We start from the raw sequence: 21872 nt of genomic DNA on the forward strand, positions 1-21872 counted from the left end.
CTTTTTTAAAATCTATTTGCATATCATAATTTTTTGGTGAATACTGCTCATATTAGATAATACAGTTGACCCTTGAACAACATGGGTTTGAATTGCATGGGTCTCCTTATACATGGATTTTCTTCAATAGTAAATACCACAGTACTACACGGTTGGTTGAATCTGTGGATGAATATACGGAGGAACTGCAGATGCAGAGGAATGGCGAATACGGATAGCTGTCTATAAAGTTATATGCGGATTTTCAACTGCATGGAGGATCAGCGCCCCAATCCCCCGTGCTGAGCAAGGGTCAACTGTATGTTTTAACAATTCTCGATTCTGATTTTGCCTCCTGATGGTTGCTATCATTATTTTCTTGGTTGTTTACTAACTTGCCTGAACGAAGTTTAGGACCTCTGTCTCCACTATAATGTGGGGCTGCTGATGTCTCTGCTAAGACTTTTTTCTCTTGCTTTTATTTTTAAAGACTAGCTCCCTCAGGGTTGCTCCTATATCTGCATAGCTCAGTGCTCAGGTTTTGCTCAAACACCTCCAGCCAGTATTCGTCCATTATCTGCTGATGAGTCTGTGGGTGGACTGGGGAACACATTCAAGCTTCAAACTGTTTGCAAGTCTGCTCCAGCTTTTATTTTCTCCTGGTCTCTCTTGCTTCTCATAGGCATGTAGGCCAGGGATGTGTGGGCATGTACACAGGATATGTGGATTGCCTATCAAGTCCACTATGGCTGTCTCCCTTCCTGGATTTCCCTGTTACATCCCCTGGTAGTCTGCTGGCCCAGTGCCTGCCTCAAACAGTCCTGCAACCTCAGGCTAGCAGTCCTTCTTACCCACTTGCCACTGAGATCTGACAATGCTCTAAATCAAATGACTTCCTTTCAACAGCAGCAGCGGCAGCAGCAAAGCGGCTAGCTTTTATTTTACAGCCTGCCTCACCATGGTGGAACTACTGTGCCAACAAAGCTGGAGTGGGGAGTGGTGGTGGTGATAAGTGGTAAGTTGGAGCAAGTCCAGTGTATTAGTCAGGATTCTCCAGAGAAACAGAACCAATAGGATATAGATAGATAGATGGATAGATAGATAGAGACTTATTATGAGAGATTGGCTCACATGATTAGGGAGGCTGAGAAGTCCCATAATCTGTTGTCTGCAAGCTGGAGGTCCAGGAAAGCTGATGGTGCAGTTCCGGTCCAAACTCAAAGGCCTGAGAACCACGGGAGCCAATAGTGTAGTCCAAGTCTGAGTTTGAAGGACCATGAACCAGAAGCATCAACATCTGAGGGCAGGAGAAGATGGATGTCCCAGCTCAAGCTGAGCAAATTTGCCCTTCCTCTGCATTTTTGGCCCTCAGTGGATTGAATGATATCTACCCATACTGGTGGGGAGATCTTTACTCATTTTACTGATTCAAATGCTAATCTCTTCCAGAAACACCCTCACAGATACACTCAGAAATAATGTTTTATCAGCTATCTGTGCATCCTTCAGTTCAATCAAGTTGACACAGAAAATTAACCATCACACTCAGGCAAGTACACCATAGACTTGCTCTGTTCTTACCCAAAGTTCAGAAGTTCTAGGTTTGTTCTAGCCTTGGGTCAATTTCCAGAGTGTTGAAATGGTTGTTTTTGACAATTTGTTCAACTTTTTAGTTGCTCTGCACAGAGGCGTAAATCCCCTAAACTCAAGAATTTATTTACTCAAATACAGGAGGATTTTCTTCATCAAGGTCAAAAAACTCTTCCAACTGAGGAAGACATCAGTCTCTGACCAGCATCAGTGCAAGATACAATAGTAATACTGACCTGGAGATTTTTCTACTGTTTTACAATACAGCCTTTGATCCAAACATATGAAGAAGGGAACTAATATTTAATAGAAAATGGACATCAGCTTTGGTGTACACTTTGCTGACATGATTTGAACTTGGAGCCATGTGGGCAAATCTAGATGGCAGAAGAAGCAAATGTCTGGGTCATATGTCTGGGGAATGAGAAAGAGAAATTAGGAAAGAAAGAGAGAGAGGAGAATATGAAAGGAGTCTAATGATTTTTCTGAAGGGCTCTTTACACCCAGATAGATTTTCCAATTATTTTGTAAATCCTTCAAAAGCAAGAACAGTCTTTCATGTGTTGTAAAATGCTTTAATGTAATGTCAGTACTGCACATGTGTCAAATTAAAATACTGTAATATTCACTAGCTCCGACGGTCTGGGTAGTACTGAAGGCTAGGTTTGTTAGTATTTTATGGCCATGAAGCCAAATTCTAACTCTGTAATGTAATGTTAGTGTGTCCTCCTCAATCTAGAAGATGGGGCATTGAGACACTGACACTAACAAAATTTCAGCCACACAGGAGTCAGATTTTCTGACCTTCAGTTATGTAAACAATATCTAAAAGCAGGCATGTTAGGAGCCAAAGATCGATGAGCTCCCAGAATGCTGAGTATTTGTTATATAATGTGGAATAGCATCTAGGAATATCTATACCATTTTTAAAATACTCAGGAGACTTAAATTTGTTAAAAATCATTGAATTATACACCGAAACGGGTGAATTATATGATATGTAAAATATGCCTCAATAATGTTACTAAATATACCCAGGAGACTGAGAAAAAAACATATTTTTCAAATATGGAGTTTGAAAAATATACAGATGCAAAATAAAGTCAATTATAGTCCTAAGAAAAGGCAATCTGTTAGGTATTACAGATATTTAATTCCAACACATGTCTTACACAGCTGCATTTTAAGGTAGGTGAAACAAGCCACTTTAGAAATAAATGTATTAATGAAATGTTAGATGCAATTAGAACTCTAGCTATTCAGGAATAAAATTTTCAACAAATCCTTTTTTTTAATTTTTCTTGAACTTTTACTATCACTTATATTTTCAGAAATTTGCAGCTCATGTAACTAACCTATGAATGACTTTCACCTTGACCACAGATTTATTTGTATGGAAAAACACAACAGTATTTGCTAAGTATATGCAATATCTTCCACCTAATTAGTACCTCAGGGCAGGTTGTTTATAAACAGAAAACAATAAGGGACACGTTAAATATCCCCAGCAGTACTCTCTGCATACTATCAGCTTTAGAAATAAAGAAGACAGTTTGCATTTTAAGCAATAAACCAGCTAGCTACCAGACTGCCATTAAGTACAAGGAATCCAGCTAGAAGAATGTGGGATTCATGGGGAAATAACATTATCTGCAGCTTTATACACTGGACAAATGAACATGGTTCCCTTCAGCTTCAAATTAGAAATATGTGTAGAGGGCAACATGGAAATACATACTATTATTTCTGTTTTTGATATTAATTTAAAAAAGAATGTTACTAAAAGTGTTTCACACTTGATACTAAATACATCTCAACTTTGCACATCCCCCACCTTCCTACAATCACTGCCAAGTGACTACCTAGTATCCATTTACTGGGATCACAATAGAAATCAGCCATTAATTAGGGAGCATTTGGCTCAAGGGACCTGTAATGGGTTGCAGAGAATTGCACATCATGCTTCACATGCAGATAAGGTTGCCATCTGGTGGATTTTCTCTAACTATAAGCTAACAACATTTATAGGTAAAAGCAGAGTAATCCTTTTCTAGATGGGCAAAGCTGCCACTTTTAGAAAACATCTGGTTTCTTTTAACATTTATTAAGTGTCCATTTTGTGATTTTGCTCTGAATGGGTGCCTGTTTTTTGTAACTTAAATATGAGGGAAAAATACCACGAAAGCAAGTATATTAAAACTTCAGATTTAAAAGGTAAAAAAATGTGGGATGAAAAAAGATATTCCATGCAAATAGTAACCAAAACAGAGCAGGAGTGGCTACACTTAGATAAAATAAACTTTCAGCTGAAGTCTGTCACAAGATACAAGAAAGTCATTATATCATGATAAAGGGGTCAGTTCAGAAATGGCAATACAATAATAGTAGGGGGCTTTAATATCCCACTTTCAATATTGCATAGGTCATCTAAATAGAAAATTAATAAGGAAAGAGTGGTTCTGAACAACACTATGGACCAACTGGACCTAACAGACATATACAAAATGTTCTATCCAACAGCACCAAAATACACCTTCTTCTCAAGCACACATGGAACATTCTCCAGGATACATCTTATGTTGGGCCACAAAGCAAGCCTTAGTAAATTTAAGAAGATTGAAATCCTATCAAGTATCTTTTGCAACCACTAAGGCATAAAACTAGAAACCAATAACAGGAGGAAAACTGAAAAATTCACAAATGTGTGGAAATTAAATAACATACTCTTGAACAACCAATGAGTCAAAGAAGAAATCAAAAGGTAAATCAGAAAGTGTCTTGAGACAAATGAAAACAAAAACACAACATACCAAAATTTATGGGATGTAGCAAAAGCAGTTCTAAGGGGGAAGTTCAAAACAATAAATACCTACATTAAGAAAAAAGAACGATCTCAAATAAACAACATAACTTTACACCTCCAGGAAATTAGAAAAAGAACAAACTTAGCCCAAAGTTAGCAGAAGGAAGAAAATAATAAAAATTAGGGCAGGAATAAATGAAATAGAGACTAGAATGACAATAATAAAAAAAAATCAATGAAACTAAGAGTTGGTTTTTGAAAGATAAACAGAATTTACCAACCTTTAGATAGACTAACCAAAAAGAAAAGAGAGAGGATTCAAAAGGTAATAAATGTGACTTTTTTATTTAGCAAATTCTTGCTAAACAAAATTTTGTTACACTAATATTAAAAATGTCTAGAAGTAAGATCTATGACATCACATTGGTTCTGTTTTAAATGTCAAAGTGACTTCTGATATTAAGTATGTCTTTACCTAACAGCCTTACCATGGGGATTCAGGAGCAGATATATGCCAGAACTATAAACAGTTCTTTCTCTAACTTACTCTAATACAAAATGACTGTTGATTCAGATATCACCACCCAGCTTATCTAGTTTTACTCTTCTCTCCTTCTTTTCCCTAATGAAACTCTCCAAAAATGATCTCCCATGTATTGACATATGACATCTATCCTTTAGAAGGCGTGACAGTTGCTGAAAACAATGTGTTATGAAACTTGTTGCATTTTTACACATAGGCTAATTAGTTAACTGAACTCTCCCTCATGGCCATTAGTCAGCTGTCTCACAACTACATATTATTTATTGATCATAAAGCAGAACAGATAAAAAAGAACATGGGCCTTGGAGTCGGATCTGGACTAAAATCCTGTCTCTGTTGTTTCTAAGTTATTTCTCCTTCATAAATTTGTTTTCTGAGACTCATTCCTCAGCTGTTAGAAAAAGAAGTGGGGGGAAATGATGCTACAGGGATAGTATTGGGTTGTTGTAGGGATGAGAGCACCTACCGAATAGATTTTTAATACATCTCAGTAAATATGAGAAGTGGGTATTTTGTTTGTTTGTTTGTTGTTGTGTGTGTGTTTTTTTTCTTTTACTGAAGCCCCATCTACTTTTCCACCCTGATGATTTCAATTAACACTACCATGTTTGCATGAAATAACCTACATCAAAGTTAGTTTAAAAAAAGAAATCAGCAAGCAAATACATACATATGTATATACATAAAATATCAATACAAATTTAATACAAATATTAATACAAATGTAGTGACTACTCCAGGAAATATGACATCACAATTGCAAACGTGATGTTATATGAATGGGTATTTGTGACTTGGGATAAAATTTCCTTTACAGTAAGATGATGCAAATAGTTTTTGTATGTATAAGTGAGGCAACGAGCTCTGGAAACCAGTTAGATGACAAGAATAGGCTCTGGTAATGCAGATACTAATGTTGAAAATACATGTGAAGAGTTATATATTTCATGAAATAGGAGGGGATAAAAGCAATACAGCTAAATCAATGTATTTATATAATGGAACTTAATTATTTTACTAAATTGAAATTTTAAATAACCTAAGTAGATATTTAACTCATTCATTTATATCCCTAAACATTTTTATAATCCAGTTGACAAGAAAAACTTTTTGATATCTTCTTATTGAGGTCTCCTTATATTTGAGGATATATAACACATGCTGATGACTACATAATCTGCATCTCTAGCCCAGCCCTTTCTCTTGAACTCCAGACTCAGATACCTAAATATCTCCTAGACATCTCTACTACCATGTTCCACAAAAGAGACAGCGGAGCTAAATGGTTAGGAGTGCAGACTAGGGGTTAAACAGACTGGGTCCAACTCCTGATTCCATCATTTACCAGCTGTGTAACTTTGGACAAGTTACTTCATTTCTCTGATCCTCAGTTTCCTCATTTGTAAAATGGGGATAAAAATAGTGCTGATCTTATAGGATTAGTGTGAAAATTAAATGAAATATATACCTAGTACACTTGGCTGAATGTACTCTATTAAACAATCAATAAGTTATACATTCCTCTATAAGAAACACATGCACATATATCTCATTGAAACCAGTAATTTTTTCCCTTGGTGTGCCTTAGCTGGCAGCTCTTTTTCTAGACTTGCTGTACCTGAACTGGTTTTAATGATGTTTTGCAGCAGTTGTCAAAGGTTAGCATGTATGAATAGTATACAAAGAAACACATATATATGGAACGTTACCTACAAAATTCATTCTGTTTATACTGCAAGTTGGCAAAACAGAAAAATCAAAATATTTTGCATCATTCGCATGGTATTTGTCACATAATACCATATACAATATAGCAGTTCTTTTGTATATGTCTTACCTTCAACACTAGATTATGAGCTTATTGATAAACAGCAGTTTAGGCATTTTTAATATCCTTTCTCCCATAATGCTAATCACAATGCCCTGCAGAGAGTAGGTAGATCAATCCTCCTCTTTTTAGCTCTCCCTTCAACCTGTGTCTCAGAGATATCGAGTAACTTTAAAAACAAGTAGATATCAATCAAGTAAGAAAAAAGAAATATACTTTGTCCTTTTACAATAAAAAATGCAAATTTTTCAATCTTAAACAATTGGCAGGCTGAAATATATTTTACTAATCTTTGGGAGAATTAATTCTTTAAATTCTCATTTCCTCTCCAGATTATTTCCTTTAATCCTAGACCAATTTTATAAATGTTCCAGACCTATGCATTCTTGGTAGTTTGTTTGACTGAATATGTATTAAATCATCACAGGTTGCTATTATCTAGGAGTTTTTGTGAAAAAAAAACTGTGAAACATCAGCCATATTGCTTTAAAAAAAAAAACACGTTTAAAATTTATAGTAATGCCTTGGCAGGTTTCTCTCTCTTCTCTTTCTCCTTTTATTCCATATCCTCTCTTACAAAATATTTGATGGTATATTTTACAAAACAGTGAACTATTGGAATCAAAACTCCTGCTTGAAGTTCCAAATCATTAACCTTCAAATTCAAGTACCTAAGATGAACTATTTAGTATTAACATACTGAAAGAAAAGCAAAAAGCAGGGATAGTGTACAGAATTATGCCATGAATATAAATAAGTCTAGAGCACTTGGGAAGGGGAGGAATGGGAGAGGGAAAGGAAATGAGAATATTATGACTCTTCGGAGGCATTCTTCCACCTTTCCTCCTCCTTACCTATTTAACCTTCCATTTTTACTGTTTAAGTTCACTTGTCAAATAATCACTAAACATGTATATGAAATAATTCACAAAACGTGTTTAGCACAGTTACTGACACACAGTAAACACTCAGTAAAGGTTAATAAATATTAGCGATTAGTATTATTATTGTGTGCAGTCCCACTTCTTTGCTCTTACCTTGACCTCTTTTCCCAAATTTACATACAGGCAGGGTGTGTGGTCAGGGTTGGAATAGAGGAGGACCAGGCAGACTCTTTTTTTAATACTTAAGGTCTGTCTGAATAATATTTTTAAAATAGTGTCTGGAATTCACTCATTTCATGAAATCTACATTAAATTCCCGGCTCCATCTCTCCAATCAGGAGTCTTTCCAACTAGGCACTAAATGGCATACTTCTTAAGGTTCCCCAATGAGGGCAATTAATGTCTAGAGGCAATTTTTCATAAAAATGCATTCTGTATCCAAAAACACTAGACAAGCCCGTATATCTTATGTTTGTGTATCCAGTTAAATTACCTATAATTTTAAGTATTTGAAAGTTGATATAACTCAGTTTTCTGTAGCAACAGACCTTTTACAGTACAGTGAATAGTCACATATATGGCTTACATATTATAGAACTACTTATTTCACGTTTCTCAGAAACAGACTTTCTTTTTGCAAGTGGGCTTCTTAGTCTTCCACCTTTAATGTTATTAGCTTGGACTGCATTATTTCTCCATATAGAGTGTGCTATAAGACTTCCAGTTAAACAAGGCAGATTAGAAACATGCATTCATCTCTGCGTCTGCATGAAGCTCCACTAAAATGACAGTAAAGGAATTTTTTTAAAAAGGTATAAATAGAGAAGGACAAAGAGAACAGGAGAGAAGACAACAGCAGACAAGCGAAGTTGACAAAACTTTAGAAGCTGGAAAGCAATAGATGAGATGAATGTTAAGCTTACTTAACAAACTGGAAAAAGCTGAAACCTAAGGCTGGTGGTGACGAGTTGTTTTTTTTTTTTTTTTTTTTGAAGTCTAATTTACTTTATTTTATTTTATTTTTTTTTAAAACATCTTTATTGAAGTATAATTGCTTTACAATGGTGTGCTAGCTTCTGCTTTACAACAAAGTGAATCAGTTACACATATACATATGTTGCCATATCTCTTCCCTCTTGCATCTCCCTCCCTCCCACCCTCCCTATCCCACCCCTCTAGGTGGTCACAAAGCACCGAGCTGATCTCCCTGTGCTATGCGGCTGCCTCCCACCAGTTATCTATTTTACATTTGGTAGTGTTGTAAATTGATACAGCCACTATGGAGAACAGTATGGAGGTTCCTTAAAAGACGAGTTGTTTTTAAAGTTACTCGATATCTCTGAGACACAGGTTGAAGGGAGAGCTAAAAAGAGGAGGATTGATTGAAAGTATGTATAAGGAAAAATTACATCCCAAAAGTTCCTTATCCATTCAAACAAGATTCAAGTTTTAATACAGTATTCTATTTCACTGCTTGGAGGGTCAATGGGTGCTTCTTGCTGTTAAAGAAGTTTGTTGACTTAGCTGAAAGAAAAACAATGATTTCAGTTAAAATAAAAGATTCAAGTTTTATTTTCTACGGTAATTAAAACATCTTTCCAGAAAAGAAGCTCTAGTGTTGGAAACAATAGGCATAGCTGAGGGCTGGATTGTGAACTTTAGTGAAAATGGGGATTGAATCTCTATTTACTAAATAGTAAGACTGCCCTCTGTCACCTTTCTGCTGGCTGATTTCTAAGATATTTTCAGCTGAGCAGACTGGAGGATTCTGTAGAAGCTGACCAACACAAGTGTAAAGCCCTACAGACACTGATATTTGGGGTCTCCCATTAAAAAGATTGAAGTTCTTTCCAGTTACTCCCCAGTGAAGCTCAACAATCCATAAGTCCCAGCAATGGAGACAGAACTTCTTTTTTGTGCCTCACTCTTAAATATTTATGGCTGACCAAATCCCTAGATATTTGAGTAAATTTTCTAAAATGAAAGACAGAGATCAAAACAACAACAGCAGCAGCAACAAAAGTCAAAGAGAAAAGAAACAAAACTATAATAACATCTTCAGAGAAATGAGGTAATACTAAATTCAAGATACAAGAACAGTGTTCTGTAAAAATGGAGATTTCAACGAATGAGAAAGAGCTCTTAGGAATTCAAAATATAGTAGTAATCCTAAAAATCAATAGAAGATTAAAAATTTTAAATTGATGAGCTCTCCTAGAAAGTAGAACAAAAAGAAAAAGAAATGGAAAATAGAGAAAAGATGAGAAAGTTCAAGGATTCAGTACTGGAGGGCCAAATTAGACCAAAAGAAGTTCCAGAAAGAGAGGACAGAAAAAGCAGAAGGAAGGAAATTACTAAAGAAATAACACAAGGAAAATTCCTAGCACTTCAGGATATGAGTATACAGATTACAAAGGTCTATCATGTATCCAGAACAGTGAATGAGAAAATAATTCTCAGTAACATACATCATAGTGAAATTTCAGAAGATAGAATAAACAAAAGATTTTAGAAGCTTCCTGAGAGAAAAAAACAGGTCATATACAAAGTATCACAAATAATATTAGGAACAAACTTCTAAACTGTATCCCTAAAATCAAGAAGACAAGTTTTTAGGGAAAAATCATTTCCAACTGTGAGAGGATGAATAATGCCTCCCTCCAAAGATGTCCTTGTCATAATCCCTGGACCTGTGGATATGTTACCTTACATGGTAAAAGGGATTTTGCAGATGTGATTAAGTTAAGGATCTTGAGATGAGTGATTATCCTGGATTTTCTGGGTAGGACCAATGTAATTAAAAGAATTCTCATAACAGGGAGGCAAGAAAATCAAAGTAAAAAAAAGGAGATGTGAAAACTTAAGCATGGGTTGGAGTGATATGTTTTGAAGATACAGGAAGGAGCCATGAGCCAAGGAATGCAGGTGGCCTGTAGAAACTGGAAAAAGGAAGGAAAAGGATTCTCCTTTAGGGCCTCTAGAAGGAAACAGCCTTGCTAACACCTTGACTTCAGCCCATTGAAAATGAATTCAGATTTCTGGTCAAAATAGAATAAATTTTTGTTGTTTTGAGCCACTAAGTTTGGGGTAATTCGTTACAGCAGCAATAGGAAACTAACAAACCAACCTAGAATTCTATATCAGTCTAACAACTGGATGAGAGATTAGAACAAGGTGTTTTCAGACATGCAAAAATCTCGAAAAAATTTATCATCTTTCTCAGGAAGTTATTGGAGGATATTTGTCCACCAAAATGAGGAAGTTAAAGGAAAAGTGAAGGGAACATAGGGTATAGAAAATGGGATCCAATACAAGAGAAAGGCAAAAGGAATTTTCAAGATAACAGTGAGAGGATACCCCAGGAAGACAGCTATTCAGAAAGATAAACCAGCTCAAACTGAAACAGGATAAAAATCCCTATCACAGACATCTTTAATTTAAAAAAATGAAAGTTATAGTTACCCTGATGTATTTGAACATACAGAGAGGAGTTGTATGGATTTCTTGGGAAGACCTGTTCGGGTATGAGTAAGTGATAGATTCAGAAAAAAGAATCCTAAGCAAATAAAAATTAAATAAAATGTAGCAGAACAAAATGTTTATAGGATAGGAAATGTAATAACATACTCAATACATGGTTAAACCCTGAATAATGTTTACAAAGTCATAGTAATATAATCACTGAATACTTATTTTACCAAAAATTTGGGGAGGAAGGGAAGTATGTGTTTATGGGTACATAAGAGAGTCAAATTGCCACCTTTCATAATAGAAAGTCAATAGATATTATCTAAAAAGCTGAAAAATCAAGAAATAGCTGTGGAAAATGAATGTTGCCTGCCATTTCAGTAAACAAAGGGTGTTGCAGCCATCAAACCATCAGCCACTGCAGCCCCCCACAACGGTGCACCCTGAGGGGAACCGAGAATGGAGAAAAGCTGGATACTGGCCCCAAATAGTTAAGATGCATATCAAAGGAATAATTTTGATGAGCCCAGACTCTTGCATCTTCCCATACATAGGAAAGCGCTAAATTCATTACCTTGAGATGTCTGTTTTTTTGTGATTATCAGTAACTTTTGATGTTCGACTACATGTTTTTTTGCTTTTAGCAAAAACTGCTATATATACTGGCTCCTCCCTTACCTCTTTGGAACAGTTCCTCAGAGCTATCTGAGAGGCTGTTTCCCAGGCTATAGTCCTCAATAACATCCCAGAATAAAACATAACTTGCAACTTTCAGGTTGTGTGTTTTTTTTTCAGTTGACATAGCAATATAAGCATGTTATCGATACATAGAAACATGGTAGTAAATATTATAGGGAATAGCTAAAATTGTTTAAAGTTATTGCCCTTTGGAGTGAGAATCAGGAACGGAGAGGGATAGGACAGAGAACTATTGTTTTTTACTGTACTATTTAAAAAAAAAAACAACTATGTACATGGTATCAATTTAATAAAATTAAAATTTTACTTTAAAAATGAGTTATTCCCATGAACAATACATTTTTGTGCTTAGCTTAATTCTTCTGAGATGCATTGTGGGCATATTCTAATCTAGAAAGCACAGTTTTTAAGATAGGTAAAAATCCTCTTACATACATTGGCACATTTGCACTTACTCAATTCTTGAAGGATACAAAATCGTTGCTATGACCTATAGGGCTTGTTTAACTCTCTAATCTCATTGCATGCCACTGATTCCTTTGCCTATTATGCTCTACCTACACTGTCCTTTTTCATTTCTCTTTTCAAACAAGAAAAGCACCTTTCCTGATGATCTGTCCACAGTCTATTCACTTTGCTTGGAAGTCTATTCCCTCAGTCTTCTCCTGGTTGGCTCCTTATCTTTCAAGCCTCAGCTTAAATGTCACTTCTTCAGAGAAGCTTTCTTAGACCATTGAATATAAAGTCGGTTCCCACGCCACCCCACCCCTCCTGTTATTCTCTCTTGCATTGCTCAGTTTTTTATTGCACTTTATCACAACATATTTGCATGCTTGTGTGTTTTCATTAGATTCTAAGCTGTCTAATCTATCTGTGTGTAGCAGAGGGACTTGTACATAGTAAGTGCTCAATGAATATTTTTGAATTAATTTGTTTTTATTAAGTGATCTGTCCATGCCTCTGATATTTATAAAAAATGGAATGTTATATTCTGTAGTTTTTGCTATAAGTTAGCAAAAATTAGATAGAGAATTAAGTAAAAACAAAATAAAACAACTCAGACCTTTTTGAAAACTTGAGTTCTTGAAAAACATCCAAGTCTTAACATCTTTTGTCTCATCTGAGTACTAGCCCTCTATCATATAATGGATTCTAAACAATGTCTGGTATTATGTTTCATTCAGTATAGTCTCCTTTAATCAAACATTTTATCATTTGTAGTTAAGCTGATTATGATAAGTTTACGCAACGGGGGCTTAATTAACATCACTGATCCATACAGGAGGCATATACTCATATAATTAGGATCACATAAATGTCTTTTCCTTCTTCCAAAAATACTTGGTAATAAGATGTATAACAGTCTTATAGTCACAATAATAGAATTAAATACTTCATTTAGGTGACTTGTTCCATACTCAATTGGACTTTTTACTTTAAAAGAGCATTTCATGGTCTTTGATCTTTGTCTTTGTAGCCTAGGAAGGAATGTGAGGTAAAAATCACAAAGGTTCATTTTAATTATTTAAGTAATATTGTAGTTCTGATATGATTTGTAGCATAATTTTTTATAAGCAGCAATTTCACGTACAGATAGGATTTGTAAAAATCTTTCAATTTAAGTCTGATAAAAAGAGATCAGACATATAATTTGTCTACCACATTGCTTGTCACATTAGGAGTGCTCAATAAAAATTAGCTTTTTTCCCTGCCTGTGATAACTCAAGTAGTGGTACAGCCAACTCTCCTTCATTACAATTCATTAAAACCTCAATTTTATACTTGTGTTTTTTTAACCTAAGCCAAAGACCCTGATCTGATTTATTTGAACTCATTGTTTCTGCTTCTTCATATTTTCTTTCATATCTTTTTTTGGGTATCCTTTTGAATCTTGATTTTATCAGCTCTCTTGCACACTCTTGGGTAAATGAAGAATTTCATTCTACTCACTAGGATCTTGAAGAAACTAGGAAACCTAGTTGGAATCTTCTAAACATGGTTGAAAGAAAAATATCTTAATAAACTGTAGAGGAGGAAAAAAATCTTTTTTGTCCCTCTACCCTTCTCCAGGTGGGGCTTTGTAAATTAGACTGACAAAAGACAGATTAACAAGAGAACAACAAACGGAAGTTTACTAACATGTGCCTCAGGCGTACGCTCCATGTACTCAATGATGAGTAACTGAAAGGGGTTGTTAGAGCTTGACCTAATACAGCAGCTTAAAATAACAAAACATTCTTAGAGAACTGACAAGACAAAGGAAATGGACTTTGAGTTTTTTGGGTGGCAAATTGGGAGAAGGTAAATATATGGAGGAACTAATGGATCATAAGAGCTAGTTAGTAAAGTTTGTTATGTAGGTTCCTCTGATGCTGATTCCAGGCTGTAAGGGTCTAGAGCTGTCTCTGGTGGTTAACTTCTGTCCTTCCTGGTACAGAGGGGAGGTGCATACCCTTACAACTACTACTTTTAGGCAAATAAGGGTAGGGCAGAGAGTTTTTCTTGTATCTGCTTCTTCTCAATTGCCTTCAGCTCAAAATAATTCTTATGTCAAAGTGCCATATTTTGCAGTAGCATATTCTGCTATCTCTTTAAAATTAAACAATTTCCTTTATGGTTCTCCAAAAATTGACTCTATTATAGTAAAATTTTGATTTGACCAGTGTAGGCAAGAAATAATTATTTTTGTGTCCCTAACAGTAAGACAATTACCATCAATAATATTTGGAAGGGGGAGGAGGAAAGGGAGAGCCAAGTTCTGGTAACTCTTCAAGAACACAATGGATCCACAAAGCAGAGATTAAAAACAAATGTTTTATAATATGCAACTTCTCAGCTTTGATAAAAGACATTTACTTTAATAATAAAGGATATATAGAAACTTTTGATGAATGATGAAAAATTAAAGAAATAAATCTAAACACAATAGTTAGGCAGCTCAAGGATTCTATAACGTGCTGTGTTTAAAAGATTAAGAAGAAACATTTCTGGTTTATCAGACTTTAAAAGTCATATTGCTGTTATTACTTTATACTATAATATAGATACCAATACTGTAGGCTCATCATTAAAGGATAAGTCAGCATAGTATGCCTTGACAAGCATCTGGAGGGTTGGATTCAACCCTCTGCTATTATTATCTTGGGAAAAAAATCACAATCTATTTGAATCTCTGTTTCCTGTCCATAAAATAAAACCAATGAATTCCATGGTTTCTTAATTCTAAAAGTCCACAGGACTTCCCTCATGGTGCAGTGGTTAAGAATCCGTCTGCCAATGCAGGGGACACGGGTTCGATCCCTGGTCCAGGAAGATCCCACATGTCGCGGAGCAACTAAGCCCATGCGCCACAACTACCGAGCCTGCGCTCTAGAGCCCGCGAGCCACAACTACTGAGCCCGCGTGCCACAACTACTGAAGCCCCCACGCTTAGAGCCCGTGATCCGCAACAAGAGAAGCCACCGCAATGAGAAGCCCGCACACCGCAACGAAGAGTAGCCCCCGCTCGCCGCAACTAGAGAAAGCCCGTGCGCAACAATGAAGACCCAACACAGCCAAAAATAAATAAATAAATAAATAAAATTAATTAAAAAAAATAAAGTCCACAAAACTTTGATCAGCCTATGAACAAAACCATATATTCTTGAGATAGAAAAGGCACTATGTTTTATTTACCTTTGTATTCCCCACAGGGCCTAGCATGGTACCTAATAATGTAACTCTTTTTTAGTTCAATAAACATTTATTTTACGTCCCTAGGTTCCAGGGACAGCACTAAATTCTGGGAATTCAGAGGTGACTTAGACATGGTCTCCACTCTTTCAGGATTTTACCATCCAGAGGAAGAAAAAAGTATATAGGTAATTGAAACATCAAGAATTATGACAGAGGTAGGCAAAGAACAATATTTGCACATAATGCACATACCTTACAAGGGTCAGAGAAGGGCTTCCTGGAGGAACTTGCACCTCTGCTGAATCTTGAAGGATTAGCTAACCATATTGATGGGGAGGGAGAGGAAACAGCAAGAGCAGAAACAAAAAAATATAAAAAGAATATGAATAAATTAATATGGCATACATTCATCACAATTTCATTCTGAATTATTTAAAAAATAAAACAGATCCTCATTTACATAAAACCAATACGAAACCACCCTAATCATAAGGATAACTAGTGCTACTTTATTTTCCATATTTCCTTCAGATTCTCAGCAATAGCTCTGTGCTTATTTTATCTGGGCAAGTATATACGATATTTCTTCTAAAATGCATGTCAGAAAACCTGGGTTTCAAATGTCATGAAAAACTGAAAGATTTTGAAAGGGGGGGAAGGAAAGGATTACTGGGTAGCTTACGGAAGGCTGGGCATTGCCTAGTACATCCTTCCTGGTTATCTGACTCTGTAGTGTTCTGAGCCTTTCATTGGATTAGAAAGAGTCCTGGAAATCTTGCCTCAGTCCACTGGTGCTGTCTGAAAGTTATCTAAGTGATGTCAGCTCAGAAGTCTATTCTTTGAAGTGGCAATCATGTGAAGTACCTGGTACGGTCCTATTCCATGAGGCTCTGAGATTGTTCTTCTTTGTTGAAGATACAAATTCTAGCCTGTAGTAGAATCTTCGGGTAAGCTTTAGAGTAAAACAAGAACATTAAGAGATTTAATGGCTGTGGTTAATTTATTACTATTGCCAATTCTATCATAATAGAGGAGTAAAATTCTGTATTGGAGTCCAGTATGTAACTATTTCATAGGAGTTTTGATGAGGGTTATTCCTGAAGGTAAAACAGTATTATGGAGGGCACATCCGTCATGGAGGGCACTGACAAATTGCTGGGGACTTCCTGTAAAGCATGCAATTTCTGAAATTTTTATACTAATATTTTACCAAACAAACGTAATTTAGGAAAGGCTGAATGTCCCTTCTGATCTGACAACTTTTCCCATGCAACTTTACTATAGTAACAAATTAAACAAACCTAATTATTTCCAGTATCTTTTTTTATAAGGTGGCAGTGCAAATCTTTGTGATTCCAAAGGCCCTCTGAGAAGTCTTAAAGGTTTTATGCATAAAAGTTTTAGTTTTATGTATGTAATATATTCTGAAAATTTTATTTTATGTGTCCTAAATTTAGGAACTGATTTTGGGAAGACAAAATTAAGGGTTCTCAGAGGAGATTTGGTCACTTGATTAGATAGGATCATGAGTGACTGAGAAACAATGCTTCCCTTCCTATTTAATCCAAGTACAAATAATGCATTTAAAAAAAAAATGTAACACTATTGTAAATGAAGAGTCGCATTCTATGGGTATTTTCCCCTTAAATAATCAGGGACACAATAAAGACAACTTAAGCGATAGAAGATTATTCTTGTAAGACACAGAATCTTTGCTATTTAGGCAGATTACATGTAAGGTAAAGAATAATCTTTCAAATCGTAGGTGGAAGCATTAATTACTAAATAAAGGAAACAACCCCATCTAAACTGAGGGAGTACTCTAAACATTTTAACGTATTTCGTAGCTTCTTTTCAGACTCAGGTATTATAAATGAAGGCAAATAAAATTCACTTTCTAAGTTTTGTCATGTTTTTTTTTAATACTCTCATATTCCTTTACAGGATCTGTGAGGTCAAAATAATTTTCATAATAATATTAAGATGTTATGTGATTTTTTTTGACTCTCATCCTCTCAAATTCATGAAATTTGGTGTCAAGAAAGGGGTAGCAGTGTACCATGCCTCACATGAGTATAGAGTGGAGTTTTCCAGAGGTTTTGTGATGTGTGATAATGCAATGGATTAAATGCCAAAGCAGATACAAGCATCCAGCTTTCTTCTGTAAGGCAAGATAGTAAACAGATTTGCAAAAATGTGAAACATGCCATTCTTTTCATGAAAATTTTTGTTTCGTAAAATATAGTTATTTTTCAGAAAAAATAGGTCATTTATGTCAACATGCAACGTGCTAATCATTACTACTTTCCAATGAATCGATATTTTTAAATTTTCTCATATTTTAGTCTCTAATATGGTAAATTTCAATAGTTATAACTAACATTATAATCCACATAAACAAAAGCTCTTTGAGGTTCTCAATAATTTTTAAGCGTATAAAGGGTTCTGGAACCAAAAAAGCTGCTTCAGGAAGAAAAAAACTATTCTTTTTCCTTGAAAAACAAAAGCACATATACTGTTGTAATTCTCTGTCACTGTTACTCCTTGAAGAGCCTCAACCACCCATACTAATTATAACTTTTAACGAAAGTGACTAATTTCTAATTTAAAGAGAAAAGTGCAGGGTGGATATAATTGAGAACTGTCTGGCATATATAAGCATGTTAACAGACTAGCAGAGTTTAAGACTACACATGACAAAACTTTCTATAGCCACACAAATCCTTTTGATAACTTCCTAAAGTGGAAAAAAATGAACAAATTGATTACACAACTCCAAGATAGAGCTTCTCGATAGCATTTCAAATAAGAAACAAAAATATATAAACTTAGAATTAGGCTTAGTTTAAATCAATGTTGCAATATTCTATTTTACTTAAAAAGTATCCAGCTGTGCAACAATTATCCATTAATTAACTCAATTTAATGTCAGCACACACTTTTTTAAAAGGTGCTTAAAGATCTTGGAAATTATCTTCAAGCTGGCATACCAGGAAGCATAGTTACTGTTGAAATAAAGTTTGTCAGAATGCTGATTTAATGTAGTTGAAAAGAAATTTACATTTTTCATAATCATAAACATTTTTAGAAATAATGTTAATTTATTTGATAAGTAAGCCTGTGTAAGTTTAGGAAAAATACACCCAAGTAAAATAAAATGCATACTTAACACTGACAAAATAGAGAAAAGACTTAATTACCAAAATTTTATATTAATTATGTAATCTTGGGTTCTTAAAATGTTTCTGGATCAATTTCTGCAAGAAGATGTTTTATTAAAGTCTAGAACATTTAAAGTATTAATGTAACCAAGCAAAGGCTTGTGTGCCCATGCCACAGAAAGCCAAACTCTGACAGTGGGAGTTTGCAGCAAAGTAAGGGTTTATTTGCAGGTCACCAAGCAAGGGAGTGGGATACAAGTCTCAGATTCACTCCATCTTGGTCTCTGAGTTGGAGATGTTTTGAAGGGGAAGAACAAAGAAACTGGAATTAATCATTGTCTTGTGATATTTCTGTGACATTTCTTAAGCATGATTTCAGGAGTCAAGATGTCTCTGGTTTAGGATTCTCTGGCCATGTGGTCCATGGCTCAGGGGTCTGTGAGCTCATCTTGCCCTGGAGAAACAACCTGAGTTTTTACCGTAATGATGATATCTACAACAACAGCAATTTTAGTCACCTGACTCTGGTTGGTTAGTGGTCAGTTAGCCTAGGATTGAGGTCAGAGGGCACAAGAAAGGGAAAAAAGTTTTGAATAGAGAGATTAATCATTAACTCGGTAAGGAAACTGTTTTAGCGGGGCTCAGTTTCATTAGATATTCAATTTTCTTATTTTCTGGAAATTTAAGACTATTCAATTTCTGTATGTGCTTATTCTCTCTATGAGCTCATCAGAACAGTGCTCCTTTAATTTATATCTTCCAGATATAGGAAAAGATATCAAGGACACAAGATCTTTCTGAATTACAGAATATTTTGGAATATTTTTTGTCTTTATATTCCAATAAATATTCATACTTTATTCCTCTTATTGGGCAGAAAATATGCTTATATTTTATTATTTAGCCATGATCTTTCTACATTTATTGTTATTATGAAACTAGTTTTACTAATTCATGAAATTTGGTATCAAGAAAGGGGTAGAGCATACCACCCCTCAAAAAGACATGTACTCAAGCTACAAGATTTAGAGAAACAGTCTTGTTAGAAATAGACTTAATAGGTTTTTTTAGCCCATGTTCTAGGCTTAATTCACCTCCAATCCTTCTCGTGTTTAAGAGTTTCTTCTCACACCTTCCCTTCTGTATTTAACCAGGCAGAGCAAAACATCCATATTAGTTAAACTGAAATTTTAAGTAGGAAATACAGAAAACATTAGAATGAGATAAAGCAGGCAATGATCTTAGTAATGGTGGTAGGACAAAGAAGAGGAGTCTTGAGAAATCGCCTCTCCCGTACCTGATTGCCTAAGTATAATATATACGTGGTATTTATTCATGCTAATGTATAATTTTACATTTTATTATAATTTAAATTTATGGTAATTCTACGTTTTAAATGGTTCAATGGATGGGTTCAGTGACAGAGATGTAGGCTTCAGGCCTTAAAGCCTCTATTTTACACACAATGCTTGCTAATGGAGATTACTGTTTCTCTGCAGCTTCCAAGACTCTGTAGGGCTCTGGCTTCTTGAGAACCACAGTTGGAAGAAGAGCCCAGGCTAATGAGCGATTTTTTTTTTTAAAGATTGATTGATTGATTGATTGCTATGTTGGGTCTTCGTTTCTGTGCTAGGGCTCCCTCCAGCTGCGGCAAGTGGGGGCCACTCCTCATCGCGGTGCGCGGGCCTCTCACTATCGCGGCCTCTCTTGTTGCGGAGCACAGGCTCCAGACGCGCAGGCTCAGTAGCTGTGGCTCACGGGCCCAGTCGCTCCGCGGCATGTGGGATCTTCCCAGACCAGGGCTCGAACCCGTGTCCCCTGCATTGGCAGACTCAGGCAGACTCTCAACCACTGCGCCACCAGGGAAGCCCTAATGAGCGATTTTTAAAAGGCACTTTTTTTTCAGATGCCCTCAACAGACTTGAAGTAAAACCATCGCTCAAATGTATCTTGGCTAAAGAATCCCAAACTTCTATATCATTAAAAGATCTGTGGTACCCGAGCAAGGATGCAAACAAAAGGGTGTGAGGCTTCATGATTATTTTTTTTAAACCCCACTTTTGAAAAAAATAAATTTGTCAATCCCCACCTCCTTAACTGTGAGGGTCCCATGAGCTTCTACACGCAAAGGGCTTAAAACAGTGGCCCGCACATAGGCCAGGAGCACTCTTTGCTCCCTACCCATCACCGGCGACACAGATCAGGTGGCTGCTGCCCCCTGGCGGCCAAGGCCGACTTCCGCCTCCCGCACCTAGCGCGGTTGCGGCGTCCACGTGGTCTCGGCGGCGTCCACGTGGTCTCGGCGGCGTCCACGTGGTCTCCGCTACGTCACATCCGGCCCTTGATATTCGGGGTTGTGGCTCACGCGCGATGAAGTGCGTGTTTGTTACTGTAGGGACCACCAGCTTTGACGACCTTATTGCGTGTGTATCGGCGCACGACAGTTTGCAAGTGAGTAGGGAAGGCGAGCGGGAGGCGGCTGGACTCCCCGCGCTGAGCTCGCCGCTTGCCGCTCGCCGCCGCCAGCCTGACCGTTAACCTCGGTAACCTTGCCTGACTGTTGCATTCGGGAGGAATCCCCGGCAGCTCAACCTCTGGTGCCGCCGCCCCTCAGCCGGCTCCTCCCCGCGCCTGACTGGGCTCTCCTCCAGCTCCCCCGCTCCTTAGGGTCCTCCGCCTCCTCTTCCCGTTCCCCACAGCCTTGCGGGGCCGTTCCTCCCCGTCCTTTCTCCGGCTTCTCTTTTCTCCCGTATTTTCTCCACGGATTCTCCGCCTCCGCCTCTTCGTCCTCCGGCTTCGCCCCTCCTTCCAGCGGCTCCACCTCTCCGAGCCGGGGCTCCGGCCCGCCTCCTGGGCCCGGGCCTGCGCCTGTGCCCGCCTCGCTGGCCGCTCCTTGGGGCCGCGCGGTCGACGCGCTCCGTCGGGTTCTGCCCGGCCCGACACGGCCGGACCGCTCGGCGCCCTGCCCCGGCCCTGCCCCGGCCCTGCCCCGCCGCGCTCGGGCCGCGGCCTCCGTGCCTTACCTCCGGCTCAGGCACCCTAGCGGCCGGCGTCCCCGCGCGGCGCGGCGTCCCCCGAGCGCGCCCTCTCCTTAGGGCTCGTGGTTCGCGCAGCCCCAGCCGTGTGCTACGACGACGCTGTTCCTTGCCCTCCCTCCCTAGTTTGCGACGCCTTTTTCAGAGTCTTTGCGTTGGTCTCCTAGTTCTTGCTGGGCCATTTCTGTCACGACGGGATGACCTGG

General features: G+C 37.3%; 1 protein-coding gene across 1 annotated transcript in view; it reads left to right on the plus strand.

The window, feature by feature from the left end:
• Window positions 1-20973: 20973 nt before the first annotated feature.
• ALG13 (ALG13 UDP-N-acetylglucosaminyltransferase subunit) overlaps window positions 20974-21872 on the plus strand; it is a 72031-nt gene continuing 71132 nt past the window's right edge. Inside the window, 1 exon segment of the mRNA XM_061178556.1 lies at window positions 20974-21082. Coding sequence (XP_061034539.1) covers window positions 21002-21082 — 81 coding nt within the window. The 5' untranslated portion in view covers window positions 20974-21001.

Source organism: Eubalaena glacialis, chromosome X (genome assembly GCF_028564815.1).
Source record: "Eubalaena glacialis isolate mEubGla1 chromosome X, mEubGla1.1.hap2.+ XY, whole genome shotgun sequence".
Classification (NCBI taxonomy): domain Eukaryota; kingdom Metazoa; phylum Chordata; class Mammalia; order Artiodactyla; family Balaenidae; genus Eubalaena; species Eubalaena glacialis.